The sequence below is a fragment of the Macaca thibetana genome, chromosome 2 (assembly GCF_024542745.1).
Source record: "Macaca thibetana thibetana isolate TM-01 chromosome 2, ASM2454274v1, whole genome shotgun sequence".
In the NCBI taxonomy this organism is placed as follows: Eukaryota; Metazoa; Chordata; class Mammalia; order Primates; family Cercopithecidae; genus Macaca; species Macaca thibetana.
The window spans coordinates 92,616,665-92,631,975 of record NC_065579.1 but is presented as its reverse complement, the minus strand read 5'-3'; the positions used below and the strand labels follow the sequence as shown (position 1 = coordinate 92,631,975).

Genomic DNA, 15,311 nt, shown 5'->3' with positions numbered 1-15,311 from the left:
CTTTTTCTTTTCTTCTGGGAAGTCAGCTGTTAACTATTTACCAATACACCGTTGACAAAAGAACCCCCTTAAGTACAAGGGAAGGTTGAGATTCTTCGGGAACTTCCTTTGAAAGTCCATGGAGCAGAAGCCACATGGTTCTCTGAGACATAGGACAAGAGGGACCAGGTCAGCCCTGGAGTCTAGAACACAGAGTTTAAGCTCCACCTCTGTCTCCCTGACAGAATCGCTGGCAGGATTCTGTGATGTTTTAGAAATGGAAATGAGTGTGGATCTGAAGGACAGACCTCCTGCAAGCCCCCTCAGACTCTTGGCCTCAATCAAGAAGCTTATTCCCTGCTGCATGGCCTTCTTGGGGCATCCGCTCAGTTGCTTCCCCTCCACCCCTAGCCCTAAACAAGGACTTTCTCTGACCACCTGGGCATTTGGATGCTGCTGAAGGGGTGAGGTGGGGTGGCTTGCTTTTCATAAGAAGCTTGCTTCTGGCTTCATCCGTCCAGACCAGAGCCCTAAGTAACTCAAGCGAGGTGCAGAATTAAATGATTGTTCTAATCTTGTCTTTTCCTCCCAGGCAACATTTAAAGGCTGGATGGACATTATGTATGCAGCTGTGGACTCCAGGGGGGTAGGTTGCCACAGTGGCCCCTTCCACCAAGTCAGGCACCTGAGGCTTCTGGTTGCTTGGCCACCAGGGAATCAGCGTCTGCATCTGAAAGCCCAGCCCACAAGGGCAAGATCTCGTGTCACTCTGGAGTACAACCTCTCTGGAATGCCCAAGCCTGGCTCAGGGGCAAGGTTGCTTGGTCTCCTAAAAAGTCCCAAAATTCTCAAATGTCTTTAATTAAACTCACTGTAGTTTACTGAGTTTTACCCCCAGGAGGATGGGGTGGAAGCAACAGAGATGCAAATCAAGCTTCTTCTTCGTCCAGCACCCCACCTGGTCACACTGACAGTTCAGTGAAGACTGAAAGAGGTCCCCATGTACTCCAGCCTCCCATTGACCCAGGGCCAGAGCCAGGCACTGATACTCTGCCAGCCCTGAGCCCAGCATGTCTGCTGTCCTCACCTGCCACCATCCACTCCTCTCACCTCTATCGCCACCCACCTCTGGCCCACAGACTCACATAACTGGGCTAGTGACCTTCCTCTAGATACATCCTCTCTCCCACAGAATGGATGCCCCTAGCCAGCCCTCTGCCTCCACCCCCCACCCCTCCCCATGTGACCCCCGAGACCCCAGCCTGTCTGATCTCCCTGTGTGATTTCTCCCTCACAGTATGAAGAGCAGCCCCAGTGGGAATACAACCTCTACATGTACATCTATTTTGTCATTTTCATCATCTTCGGGTCTTTCTTCACCCTGAACCTCTTTATCGGTGTCATCATTGACAACTTCAACCAACAGAAGAAAAAGATACGTAGAGCACCAGCTCCCCGCTGGGCTGGGCAGAGCAGGGCTGGGTGCCAGGGGATTGAGGGGCCATTCGGGCTCCGGGCCCCATCTCACCTTCCCTGCTGGGGATGGTTCTCTTCTTGCTGCTGCTGGAATGAGGTGGGGAGAAGGGTGTGTCCAGGGATGTAACATGTCTAGGCCTGTAAGAACATAAGAAGGGGCTTTGGTGGGAGGCCCCATGTCTGCCCTAATCCACCTGAGAGATGAGACTCCTGGGAGAAGCTGGTGTGAGAGCTGCATCTGTTCACCTGGTCCATGATCAGAGGTCATGGGTAAAGCCTGTGCAGAGGCCCTGGGTCTTCCCAGAGCTTCATCAGAGCGGCTATAACTGGGTTGTAGACAAACTAAGTGAACAGAGAGAACATGAAGGCTGGTTGAGCTAGGAGGGGGAAAGGGCGGGGGGTGGATACTGGATTTGCAGGTCATAAAGCCAGAGAGATCTCAAGGTGAAAGGGGACAGGGCTCCTGGATAAATAGATTTGGGGAAGAATCTATGGTGCAAAATAGGGACATATTTTGTCCAGGAGAGGAAGCCAGGAGGTGGTTGACCCTGGCATCCTCATCAAGGAGGCAAGATCCTGGTGCCCTCCATGCTGGGGCCTCTGAGAACCCCAGAATGAGGTTGGTGCCTTCTCTCTGCACTTAGGGGGCCAGGACATCTTCATGACAGAGGAGCAGAAGAAGTACTACAATGCCATGAAGAAGCTGGGCTCCAAGAAGCCCCAGAAGCCCATCCCACGGCCCTTGGTGAGCTAAGCTCCTGGTTCTGTGGGGGTGGGGAGGATCTTCTGGGGTCCCTGGGAAGCTTTCATGCCACATGGCCAGCCATCAGGGCCACCTCACAGTCTTTCAGCCCAGCCTGAGGGACATTATCAGATGTCTGAGCATGAAGAGAGGTCCCAGCCTCATACAGATAGGGAGGAAGGTATGAGAAGGATGTAGCATCCCGGGACACTCTCCTCCCACAGGAACCCTCTGTCTCTGAGCAGGTCTCCTCGGGATGCAGGCTTTCCTCGGGAAAAGCAGGGCAGCCTTCACAGCCCCACCCCACCCCACTCAGAGCCTCATCCTTGGACCCCCAGAACAGTCAGGGAGCCGGATTCCTGAGTTAGCTGGTGGGGAGAGCCAAGAGCTCTGGAGAGTGGGGTCCTCTCAAAGACTGACTCCCTTGGCCCAATCAAGCCATTATCCAAAAAAATGTGTGTGTGTGTGTGTGTGTGTGTGTGTGTGTGTGTGTGTGTGTGTGTGTGTTTATAATATTTTCTAAGTGGGAGAACAGAAAAAAAAAATGTGTATATATATATATAAAAAATCTTACTTCTTTCCCCAAATAATCTGGGCTGATTTACAATTAAAGACACATGTAAATATGGTTAGTATAATAAATAAAATAAATTACATTAAAAAGTAGAGAAAATATATTAATCTAAGCACTGACATAATTACTAGGGTTGAAGTTGAAATTTACCCTTGAGCCTTCAGACTGTGGCAACTGAAAGGGAAGCACAGTGAACAGTATGCTAAGGATGCTCAGGGCAGGAAAAATCTCCCCCTGAAGATCCATGATGGAAGTCCTCATGGAAGATGGAGCCTTGGAGCTGGGCCTTGAAGCCCAGGAAGCATTTCAGCAGGAGAGCCAATGGCTTTAACCTCCAGGAGTTTTTCCTCTGCACTCTCTGTGGCAGTGTGGCAGGGGTTTTGGGCTCACTAGAGGGTAGAGTGGGAGGGTGGGTGGCCTGGGATGAGAGGCAGAAACGGGCATTTGCCAGCCTCCCAAGGGCCCTGCTGAGCGCTTTCCATTTGCCTCTCCTTTCAGAACAAGTACCAGGGCTTCATATTCGACATTGTGACCAAGCAGGCCTTTGATGTCACCATCATGTTTCTGATCTGCTTGAATATGGTGACCATGATGGTGGAGACAGATGACCAAAGTCCTGAGAAAATCAACATCTTGGCCAAGATCAACCTGCTCTTTGTGGCCATCTTCACAGGCGAGTGTATTGTCAAGCTGGCTGCCCTGCGCCACTATTACTTCACCAACAGCTGGAATATCTTCGACTTCGTGGTTGTCATCCTCTCCATCGTGGGTGGGTATACAAGTCAGCTGGACAGAAGCCCTCCCCAGCCAGGCCTCTCGTCCGGCCCCTGAGTCTCTGCTGAATGCCACGTACAACCCTAGGTTCTTTCATTCTTTTTTCAGTGCATTTCTCACCCCCCTCCCCTCATACATACATGCACACACACACCTCTCCAGAGAGAACTTATCTGGAAGGGTCCACTTGGGTCAAGGAGACCAACCTGGCAGAGGACCCAGCACTCCCTCCTGGCCCCACCCTCCAGAGGACCTGGGAACACAGTTCTCTAACTGCTTAGATAGCTTCAAGGATGAGTCTGGGAATGGGAGTGGGTGCTGTGGAGGCTAGTTCTGCCCGCACTTAGGTTGAAGGAGAAGGAAGCTCACTAAGGATGAGGTGGGTCCCCAAGGATGGGGAGTAGGTGGCCCTCCAGAGTAGAAGTTATCCCTGAAGATGGAAAATTCTGGAGCTAACCGCCAAGGTGTATGCCAGACTCTTTCAGACATACCTGCCTCATGCAATTCACCCAGTCAATTCAGCACTAAAGGAGGGAGATTGTACAGCTAGGGAGAAGCAGAGACCCAATCCTGACCCATGTCTGTTTGACCTCAGAGCTCAGATCTTTTTTTTTATATAACAGCTTTCCTGAGACATAATTCACATGCCATAAAATTCATGGTTAACTTTAAAGTCACTTTAAAGTATACATTTCAGTGTTTTTTAGTATATGCACAGAGCTTTGCAACCATCACCACTATCTAATTTTAGAATATTTTCCTTTCCCAAAGGAAACTCTACCCATTTAATAGTCACTCCCCATTCATTTCCCCTCTCCCTCAGCCCCTGAAAGCCTCTTATCTAAAATTTTGAGGGACCACCAAACTGTTTTTCAATTTGGCTGCACCTTTTTACATTCTTACTGTCAATGTATGAGGATTCCGATTATTTCGCCCTCACCAACACTTGTTATTGCCTGCATTCTTTTTATGGGAGCCCTCCTAGTGGGTGTGAAGTGATATCTCCTTGAGGTTTTGATTTGCAAAACCAAATGACTGATGACTAACGATGCAGGACATCTTTCCATGTGTGTGTTGGTCATTTATATATCTTCCTTGGAGAAATCTCTATTCAGATCCTTAGCTCATTTTTTAATTGGGTTATTTCTCTTTTTAGTGTTGAGTTGTAAGAGTTTACATATTCTGGATCATAGTCTCTTATCAGATATATGACTTGCAAATATTTTCTCCGAGTCTGTGAGTTTTTTCATTTCCTCGTGGTGTCTATTAAAGGACAAAAGTTTTAAATGTTAATCAAGTCCAGTTTACTTACATTTTTTCTTTTGTCACTTGTGCTCAGAGCCCAAACTCTTAACTCCACCCCCATGGGGCTCTGCCTTACAGTAACTGTAACTTTCATCTTTCTGCCATATACAACCTCTGCCACTGGTAAATGCAAAGGATAATGCAGGGGCTAAGGCAGGCACTGCTGTGGCTATAGTGATGGGCAGATGGAAGCACAGAGTAGGGTCAGGAATCTCTGGGGGGTCTCAAGCAGGGTGAGGGTGAGAGCGTGCCTCATGGGACTGGAGAGGAACTTTAGAGAATGCAGGATGTGAGCAACAGGAATGGAACCATTGAGGGACAGTCTCAGAGGCTTTGGAAGGTGCAGCATGTACTTTAGGATCATCTCCTGGCCCGGGGTTTGGGCAGTACCAGAGAGGAGTGGTTAAGAGATGAACTTGGAGCCCGAATGTCTGAGTCAAATCCCAGCTTCTCACTCACTAGGTGGCAACTTGGGTAAGTTACCTCACCTCTGTTTCCTCTTCTGGAAGATGAGAATGATGGCATCTGCTCACTTCCTAGGACAACGGGAAGGACTAAATGAAATGATGGCTATAAAGTGCTTGGCCCATTGCTCCACTGACCGTAAACCCTGGACACATGTCAGTCAGTGACATTTTTATATAAGGAGTCTGGAAAGGGCACTTGGGCCATATAAGACAAGTTTATTTCACTCTTTATTCTATCATTTATATCCATGCCCCTTAAAACTCCAAACCCAGGTAGTCACTGGAGACCCAGGGGTAGTGAAGCCCTCAAAGGTGGCAGAGTTAGGAGGGTGATAAGAACCATCACAGACAGGCTGAGAGAAGACACTGGCCATGGTGTGGCATCAGGGAGCACTGACTTCTGGGCCAGTGTTTCATGCCCTTCGATGGGCACATAAATCATCCGGGTGTATTAAGATGCAGCGGGCTGCGGTGGAACTGAGATTCTGCATTTCTGATAAGCACCCAGGAGATCCCAAGGCTGCTGGTCCTCACACCACACTTTGAATAGCAAGGAGCTAAAAGGCCTGAGTGCTAGTCCAAGCTGGGCGGGCAGGATGCTAAGCAGAGCCCCTCTGGCCTGAGAACCCAAGATACAGAAGATGGGCCTAGGACAGCTCTATTGTGCAGGTACACACTGAAGATTAAGGAATGAGGGGGCTGAGAAGGAACCCTGCAAAGGACCCATTTTTCTGGGTGACAGATGCAGACCTGGAGACTCAGACAGGCAGGAGCAGGCAGAGTCCTAGCATGCCCAGTGGACGCAATCCTCCTGGAAGGGCCACCTCTCCTTGGCTCCTTGCCTTACAGAGACTCCCCCACCCCTGCACAGTGATGCTGGCTAGAGGACCGAGGTACCACCAGTAGCCACAGTCTCTGTTGTTTCCCACAGGCACTGTGCTCTCGGACATCATCCAGAAGTACTTCTTCTCCCCGACGCTCTTCCGAGTCATCCGCCTGGCCCGAATCGGCCGCATCCTCAGACTTATCCGAGGGGCCAAGGGGATCCGCACACTGCTCTTTGCCCTCATGATGTCCCTGCCTGCACTCTTCAACATCGGGCTGCTGCTCTTCCTCGTCATGTTCATCTACTCCATCTTTGGCATGGCCAACTTCGCTTATGTCAAGTGGGAGGCTGGCATCGACGACATGTTCAACTTCCAGACCTTCGCCAACAGCATGCTGTGCCTCTTCCAGATCACCACGTCAGCCGGCTGGGATGGCCTCCTCAGCCCCATCCTCAACACCGGGCCCCCCTACTGTGACCCCACTCTGCCAAACAGCAATGGCTCTCGGGGGGACTGTGGGAGCCCAGCTGTGGGCATCCTCTTCTTCACCACCTACATCATCATCTCCTTCCTCATTGTGGTCAACATGTACATTGCCATCATCCTGGAGAACTTCAGTGTGGCCACAGAGGAGAGCACCGAGCCCCTAAGTGAGGATGACTTCGACATGTTCTATGAGATCTGGGAGAAGTTTGACCCAGAGGCCACTCAGTTTATTGAGTATTCGGTCCTGTCTGACTTTGCCGATGCCTTGTCTGAGCCACTCCGTATCGCCAAGCCCAACCAGATGAGCCTCATCAACATGGACCTGCCCATGGTGAGTGGGGACCGCATCCATTGCATGGACATCCTCTTTGCCTTTACCAAAAGGGTTCTGGGGGAGTCTGGGGAGATGGACGCCCTGAAGATCCAGATGGAGGAGAAGTTCATGGCAGCCAACCCATCCAAGATCTCCTATGAGCCCATCACCACCACACTCCGGCGCAAGCACGAGGAGGTGTCAGCCATGGTTATCCAGAGGGCCTTCCGCAGGCACCTGCTGCAACGCTCTGTGAAGCATGCCTCCTTCCTCTTCCGTCAGCAGACGGGCAGCAGCCTCTCTGAAGAGGATGCCCCTGAGCGAGAGGGCCTCATCGCCAATGTGATGAATGAGAACTTCTCCCGGCCCTTTGGCCCACCCTCCAGCTCCTCCATCTCCTCCACTTCCTTCCCACCCTCCTATGACAGTGTCACTAGAGCCACCAGCGATAACATCCAGGTGCCGGGTTCTGACTACAGCCACAGTGAAGATGTCGCCGACTTCCCCCCGTCTCCGGACAGGGACCGTGAGTCCATCGTGTGAGCCTCGGCCTGGACACATCATGTGAGCTGGCCAGGACACACCAAAAAGCAGCCTTTTGCACCGCGGCAAACCCAAATGCAGTCAGTCACAAACAGCCTGGGGCCTTCCTGGCTTTGGGAGTAAGAAATGGGCCTCAGCCCCGTGGATCAACCAGGCAGAGTTCTGTGGTGCTGCGTGGACAGCCGGAGCAGTTGGCCTGTGTCTGGAGGCCTCAGACAGACCTGTGACCTGGTCTGGTCAGGCAATGCCCTGGGGCTCTGGACAGCAACTTCATCCCAGCTGCTGAGACGAAATATAAAATTGAGACTGTATATGTTGTGAATGGGCTTTCATAAATTTATTATATTTGATATTTTTTTACTTGAGCAAAGAGCTAAAGATTTTTCCATGGACATGGGCAGCAATTCACGCTGTCTCTTCTTAACCCTGAACAAGAGTGTCTGTGGAGCAGCCAGAACTCTGTTCTCAAAGCAGAAGTGGAATCCAGTGTGGCTCCCACAGGTCTTCATTGCCCAGGGGTCGAATGAGGGCCCCTCCCACGTGACCTGAGATGCTGGGAGGGCTGAACCCCCCACTCACACAAGCACACACACACAGTCCTCACACATGGAGGCCAGACACAGGCCATGGGACCCAGACTCCCACTCTAAGGGAGACAGGCCTTTCCCTGCCGGCCCCCCAAGGATGGGGCTCTTGTCCACGGGGCTCACTCTGGCTTTCTGTTGTCTCCAAGGTCCCATTTTCCCCCTGCGTTTTCACGCAGGTCATATTGTCAGTCCTACAAAAATAAAAGGCTTCCAGAGGAGAGTGGCCTGGGTCCCAGGGCTGGCCCTAGGCACTGATAGTTGCCTTTTCTTCCCCTCCCATAAGAGTATTAACCATAAAACCAAAGGGCACAAGGGTGCCAGCCCCACTCACGGCCTGGCATACAGCTTGTCCTCGCTCCTGGAACCTGGCAGGCCCTGCCCAACAGGCCAAGGGAAGAGAAGGCTGAGCCATGTGGGTTTGGGGCTAAGAAGTTCACCAGCCCTGAGCCATGGTGGCCCCTCAGCCTACCTGAAGAGAGAGAATTGGCCATCTCCCAGGGCTCTCTGGACCATGTGCGGAGGAGTGTTCTGTGTGGTCCCCAGCTCCCCTCCAGACACAGAGACATGGGAGTGGGGAGGGGAGCTTGGCCCTGTGCCCTCTGCAGGGAAAGGGATGGTCAGGCCCAGTTCTCGTGTCCAGAGAGGGGAATGAACCATGGCTCCTCTGAGAGAGGGGGCACTGTGGTCAGGCCCAGCCTCTCTGGCTCAGCCCGGGATCCTGATGGCACCCACACACAGGACCTATTTGGGACAAGGTCCAGGTGGTCCTATAGGTCTTGTGAAAAGGCTTTTTCAGGGAAAAATATTTTACTAGTCCAATCACCCCTAGGACCTCTTCAGCTGCTGACAATCCTATTTAGCATATGCAAATCTTTTAACATAGAGAACTGTCACCCTGGGGTGACAGGGTCAACTGGCGGAGCCTGAGCAGGCAGGGGCTTGGCTGCCCCATTCCAGCTCTCCCACAGAGCCCCTCCATCAGGCGCATGCCTCCCAGGCCACCTCAGTCTCACCTGCCCGCTCTGGGCTGGCTGCTCCTAACCTACCTCGCCGAGCTGTCGGAGGGCTGGACATTTGTGGCAGTGCTGAAGGGGGGGCATTGCCGGCGAGTAAAGTATTATGTTTCTTCTTGTCACCCCAGTTCCCTTGGTGGCAACCCCAGACCCGACCCATGCCCCCGACAGATCTAGTTCTCTTCTCCTGTGTTCCCTTTGAGTCCAGTGTGGGGCATGGTTTAACTGTCCCAGCGACGTTTCTCCAAGTGGAAATCCTATTTTTGTAGATCTCTGTGCTTTGCTCTCAAGGTTTGGAGAGGTGTGTGCCCCTGCTGGGCGCTCACCGCCCGCTGCACAGGCAAGAATGCGGTTGGGAGGCAGGCCAGGCTGCCAGCCCAGCTGGCCGGAAGGAGACTGTGGTTTTATGTGTGTGGACAGCCCGTGAGCCTTGAGACAGGTGCCTGGGGCTGGCTGCAGACGGTGTGGCTGGGGGCAGGGGTGAGCCGGACCCAACCCTTAGCTTTTAGCCTGGCTGTCACTTTTTTGATTTCCAGAACTGCACGATGATCAGCAGGAGGGGAAAAGAGAGTAGGAAAAAGGAGGGAAAGACAGACATCAAGTGCCAGATATTGTCTGAATTAATAGAGCACTTCTCACCAAACTTCATGTATAAATAAAATACATATTTTTAAAACAAACCAATAAATGGCTTACATGACCTGGTCTAGGCTCTGTCCTTATGCTGAGATTTGACAAGAGTGGTAGCAGAGGCCCGAGGGCCTGGGAGATGGCCTCATCCCGAGCAAGTCTGGGGAACTTGCTGAGAGAGCATAACACTGACCATCATAACCATGGTTTAAGCCTACAGTTCTGTGGCAGTAAGCACATGCATACTGTGGTACCACAATCACCACCGTCCATGTCAGGAATGTTTGTGTCAGCCCAAATTACAACCCTGCACCCATTAAACACTAACTCCCCACTCCTCCCTTCCCCCAGCCCGGGGAACTGCCATTCTGCTTTCCATCCCTACAAATTCGACTACCCTAAGTGCCTTATATAAGTGGAATCATACAATATTTGATGAATTCGACTATCCTAAGTGCCTTATATAAGTGGACTCATGCAATATTTGTCCTCTTGTGACTGGCTTATTTCACTTACCATAATGTTCTCAAGGTTCATCCAGGTTACAATATATTTCCTTCTCTTTTAGGATTATTTTTTCAGAATTTTCAGAATTTTTTCTTAATTTTTTTCATAAATTTTCAGAATTTACATCCTTTTTAAGGCTGAATAAGATTCCATTGTATGTATTTTGCTTACCCTGTCACCCACTGAGGGACACTTGAGTTGCTTCCACATTTTAGTTATTGTAAATAATGTTGCTGTGAACATGAGTGCACAACTCTCTGAGACCTTGCCTTCAATTCTTTCGGGTAGGTACTCAGAAGTGGAATTGCTGTTTCATATGGCAATTTTATTTTTAATTTTCTAAGGAACTGCCATACTGTCTCCCACAGCACAAGGGCTCCAGTTTGTCGACATCCTCATCAACTCTTGTTATTTTCTGTTTTGTTCAAAGAGCAGTCATCCTAATCTGTCTGAGATGGTATCTCATTGTAGTTTGTTTGTTTGTTTTTTATTTTTTGAGATGGAGTCCCAACTCTGTCACCCAGGCTAGAGTGCAATGACACGATCTCAGCTCACTGCAACCTCCGCCTCCCGGGTTCAAGTGATTCTCGTGCCTCAGCTTCCCGAGTAGCTGGAACTACAGGCACCAGCCACCACCAGCTAATTTTTGTGTTTTTAGTAGAGATGGGGTTTCACCATGTTGGCCGGGCTGGTCTCGAACTCCTGACCTCAGGTGATCCACCCGCCTTGGCCTCCCAAAGTGCTGGAATTACAGGCATGAGCCACTGTGCCCGACCTCATTGTAGTTTTGATCTGCATTTCCCTAATGATCAGTTATGCTGAATATATTTTCATGTGCTTATTGGTCATTTGTATTTCTTCTTTGGAGAAATGTCTATTCAGGTCCTTTGAATGTGGTTGTTTTCTTTGTCACTGTTGACTTTTAGAAGTTCTCTATATATTCTGGATATTAATTCTTTATCAGATATATGATTTGCATATATTTTTCCCCATTCTGTGGGCTGCCTTTTTACTCTGTTGATACTGTCTTTGGATGCACAAAACTTTAATTTTCATGAATTCCATTGTCTATTTTTTCTTTGTTGCCTGTGCCTCTTCCCATCTTATTGACTGTTTTTTCAGCCTCCCTTGGCAGAACATCCTCTGGTGTCTAATGTTCAAGTTCTTTAGGCCCTGTGCTCTATCCTAGAAAGACTGGAAAACACATTCTTTTCCCTTCCCATGGCTTTGAAGAGTCTTGATCTTTTCCTGAGGCCAGGTCTCTCCCTGGAGCCCCAGGCCAGCAGATTCAGCTGCTTACTTTGGACATCTCCAGAGCTTTCAGGCCCAGCCCAGCCAACTCTGAGCTCCTCTGCCTTACCCTGAGCCTATCTGTGAAGGTGCTCCTACAAATCCATCCTCAGCCACATGCAGCCCTCACCTCTCACCCCTCACCTGGTCCAAGCCCCGTTGGCTCCACCTCCTTCAATCCCACCTTTTGGCTCCATCTTATTGTCCCTTCCTTGGGTGAGGCCAGCATCTCACCTCATGGAGGCCACCAGGGAAGCTCCTTCCTCTAACCTCATCCATTCCAAACTCTTCTCCACTCAGCTACCAGAGTGATATAATTACCCCCTGGAGAAGACTGCACAGTGGCTTTCTGTTGCCTTAGGATCAAGGCAACCCCCTCAGAGGTCCCCCCAGCCCTGCCAACCTCTAACTGCATCTCTTCCAACCCCTCAAAGGCTCCAGACTCTTCCTCCTCCCAGCCTTGCCAGAACACTCTTCTCCTTTCCACTTGGCCTTCACGCCTCCCTGCGTGTCCCTTCCTCTGGGAACCTCCCCTGACACAGCCCGGCCCCTCCCCACAATGTGCCCACTCTCGATGCTTCCCTGCAACAGCCCTCCGCGCTCTGTGCAAACCCGGCAAAGCCATTGTGTGAACAAACACGATCCCGGATGTAATAGAACCCAGGCTTGGTCTCTGTCCCTTCCTGTCCCTTTCAGCTTCATTCAGTGGTGATCATCTTCCCTGACCCTGGGGAAAACCTGGGCAGATCCTGTAGCTTTGCAGCTCAGTCTTAGGTTATTTTACCTAATTAGTCAGTTTGTGTTGTAAATACAGACTCAGCCAGGCCAAGAGAGCATTTGATCCCATGACTTGTCAGAGACAGGGTGGCTGGTGGCTTCTCCTCCCCAGGCCAGGCAGATGGTTAGGGATGCTGTCACACAAGGCATGTTTGTGGGATCTCTCTTCTGGGTGCCCCCTTATGATCTCTTCCTTTGCCCATGGGAACCATGAGCCTAGCCCTTCCTGGCAAGGCCCCTTGTCCCTCCAGGTGGCCCTGTCATAGTGGTGCACAGTGGCTCTCTCTCCATCTGCCCACCTCTGGCCCATAAGAAACACTTGGAGCACTTGCCCACCTACTCTGGGTAGTGGCCATGCCCTGACAGCAGTGCCTTCTGCAGCCAGCCCCAGCACTGCTGGCCCACAACCCTTCCTCTGGGTTCTCAGGGCAGGAGTCAGGCCACACTCGCTCATCCAGTTGAGCTTTCTTGGATCCTGCAGGCCCAGTTCTCTGTGTCTCCAACACCTCAAAGCTCTCTGAGAAGCTCTGGAGGCCCCTTGGCCTGCCCGGAGTTAGAAGGTGGTGTGTACCTGCCACAAGCCTTGCCAGAACCTCCTGCAAAGGAAGGCTCGGGTCCTGGAAACAGCACAGCAGCAGCTCTCTCCGAAGAAACTGGCTCCCAGGGTCCCACAGCTCTCCACTCTCTCAGACCCCTTTTTATATCCTTGATGTGCCCAGGGGCCCAAGTGGGTGGCACCATTTATTTCCCTTGCAAACCAACTTCATAGGAGAGGCATGTGGTTCAGTGCCCTGAAACCTCCGATATTGGTTCCTTGGTCCAAACTGGGACAGGGATAGTCCATTCACCACTGGGTTAACCATCTTTCTCCAGCCACACAAGAACTTTTTCAAATGGCAGACTGTGTCCAGTTTTTTGGGTTTTTTTGTTTTTTAAAGAATATCAGAATTTAAAATAGCGGTGTATCTCATGTGGTAAGAGTGAGTGTTGTTTGGCGAAACTGTTGATTCAGCTCTATATAAAAGTTGGGTGAGTGCCCGTGTGTGTGTCCTGGTGAGTGACAGAGAATAAACTTTTTACTAGGAATCTCAGTGAAAAGAACTTAAAAGCAGCACAAGAACAGAGTCTATGTCTGCTTTACTCAGCACTGCATCCTGGGACTAGCTCAGTGGCTGGCACATGGTGGTAACTCAATGACTATTGCGTGTGTGAGGAGAGGAGGGAAGCTGGAGACTACGACCCCACCGTGAGGCTGTGGGGGAGTCAGGTCTTTCTCACAAGCTCCAGGGATCCTAACTACCGCCTTGGTCTGGGCCAGCGGGAAGCTTCCTGCATTGTTCTTGAAACCAAGGCTTGGAGCCCGGGCTTCTCAGCCCCTTGGGTGGGGTCTTCCCTGGCTGCCTGAGGTGGGCCCTCACCTGGCCTGGGATGTGGGCGGGCTCACCTGGAAGGAGGAGTGAGTGAGGCTGGGACGTGGCTGAGGCCGGGAAAGGAGGCCTGTGCTTGCAGCAAGGCTGCAGCTGCCACTGGGTCACTCTGGGGTGAGGCTGAGGTCCAGGCAGCGGGTGGCTCTGTGAGTGATGGATGCGGCTCCTGTGTCAGTGGGAAAGCATGCAGCCCAGAGATCTCAGCCCTTGGCAGGGAGAGAGATGCTCCTGGACAGACGTCAGCTCTCACCCTGGGGGCCACGGCAGTGTTGGCAGCTTCCCTACCTCCGTGCCAGGAGCTCCTCTGACATCAGCCCTGATGGCCACGAGACTCAAAGCCCAGGAGGTTGGGAGGGGCCAGGGAGACAGAAGCCCAGGCACTCCTACAGGCAGAGACAGCAACTGGGGACAGTAACTGAGAGCGAGGCAAGGGTGTGGTGGCAAAGATGCCAAACAGCAGCCACTGATGGGCTCAGAGAAACAGCAGGGACTAGTGTCTCCTGACCCTGGCTGCTTCTGAGACTCTGTGTGTGCTGGCATGGTGCCTTTGCACCCTACCATTGCTCTAAGCACACTGTTACTGTGCAGCCCACCTGTGAGTCTAACGGCTGTGCAAGGCCAGGCCAGACCTGTTTGTTCATAACACAGTCTTCAACCCCTGCCCCAGCACCTGGCACAGATAAGGAGCTGGGAATATTTGCAGAAGAAAAACTGATTGATCAGCCAATTCACTCTCTGCTGAGTTCCCCTGGACCTGCTCCTCTGTTTGAACCCTTCTTGTCCCCTCAAGTTTCCTGCCCCTTTTCTCACCAGCAGTCCCACCTTCCACTCTGTTTTTCTGGAAGGAGGTCAGACACAGGACCATTTGAAATTCTCGCCAGATGGAGAAACACATGTGGATTCACCATGCACTTGTGCACACACAAGGCACAGAGGCTGTAGTCAGTCTGTCAGGGATGAGGAGGGGCACAGGGAGATCCCTGAAATCCCAGGAATGAATGTCAGGCTTCCTGTCCCAAACCTCCTTGGGCCAGGGCCCTCAGGACTTTCCCAGGGACAGAGGCAGGCAGACAGGCCAGAGAACAATCAAGCAGAGAGGATGGGTGAGGAACTTAGTTCAGAAATGATACTTAAAGGCTGGCAGTTGCCAGGTTCCATCTGAGAGCATCCCAGAGGGACCCCAGGGTCCCTTCAGGAAGCACCACCCTCCCAAGCCAGCCTGAGTGGCAGGGGTCAGGGCCAGGCCAGCCTGAGCCCAGCACATGTAATGGCCATCCTGACAAGCACTTCCTCCCATGCCAGCTCACGGAGCTGGCATCCCCGGGCAGCTGCCAGGCACCTGCTGCCGGAGAGAAAAACCCCATCATCCCGGCCTTTGTGGACAGACAGGCCGGCTCGGATTCCAGAAAGGCGTGCAAGGTCAGAGTGGAGCCCCCTTCCCCGGATGTGGGCTGAGCAGCCAGCAGTATATCCTGTCCTCCCGCCTGCCCTACTCCGTGCTGGCCTCTGTGTGAGGCAGAGCATCAGGGAGTGTGCACTGGGATCTTTGGTGCAACTGGCCAGGGGGCCGAGCTTGCCTCCAGTATTTGTCCTG

The 15,311-nt window shown here is 51.8% G+C and overlaps 1 protein-coding gene across 4 annotated transcripts in view; it reads left to right on the top strand.

Annotated features, from left to right (window-relative positions):
- Nucleotides 1-9,786, top strand: part of SCN5A (sodium voltage-gated channel alpha subunit 5) — a 102,192-nt gene extending 92,406 nt beyond the window's left edge. For 2 of the 4 annotated variants that reach the window (XM_050778345.1, XM_050778344.1), the window contains exons 24-28: nucleotides 572-625; nucleotides 1,277-1,414; nucleotides 2,096-2,200; nucleotides 3,270-3,540; nucleotides 6,249-9,786. In XM_050778345.1, the coding sequence (XP_050634302.1) occupies nucleotides 572-625; nucleotides 1,277-1,414; nucleotides 2,096-2,200; nucleotides 3,270-3,540; nucleotides 6,249-7,486 (1,806 nt within the window). In that variant the 3' untranslated portion in view covers nucleotides 7,487-9,786. The remainder of the gene's footprint in view (nucleotides 1-571; nucleotides 626-1,276; nucleotides 1,415-2,095; nucleotides 2,201-3,269; nucleotides 3,541-6,248) is intronic. The other 2 variants (XM_050778348.1, XM_050778346.1) reach the window with 1 other exon arrangement.
- The last annotated feature ends 5,525 nt before the right edge of the window (nucleotides 9,787-15,311 follow it).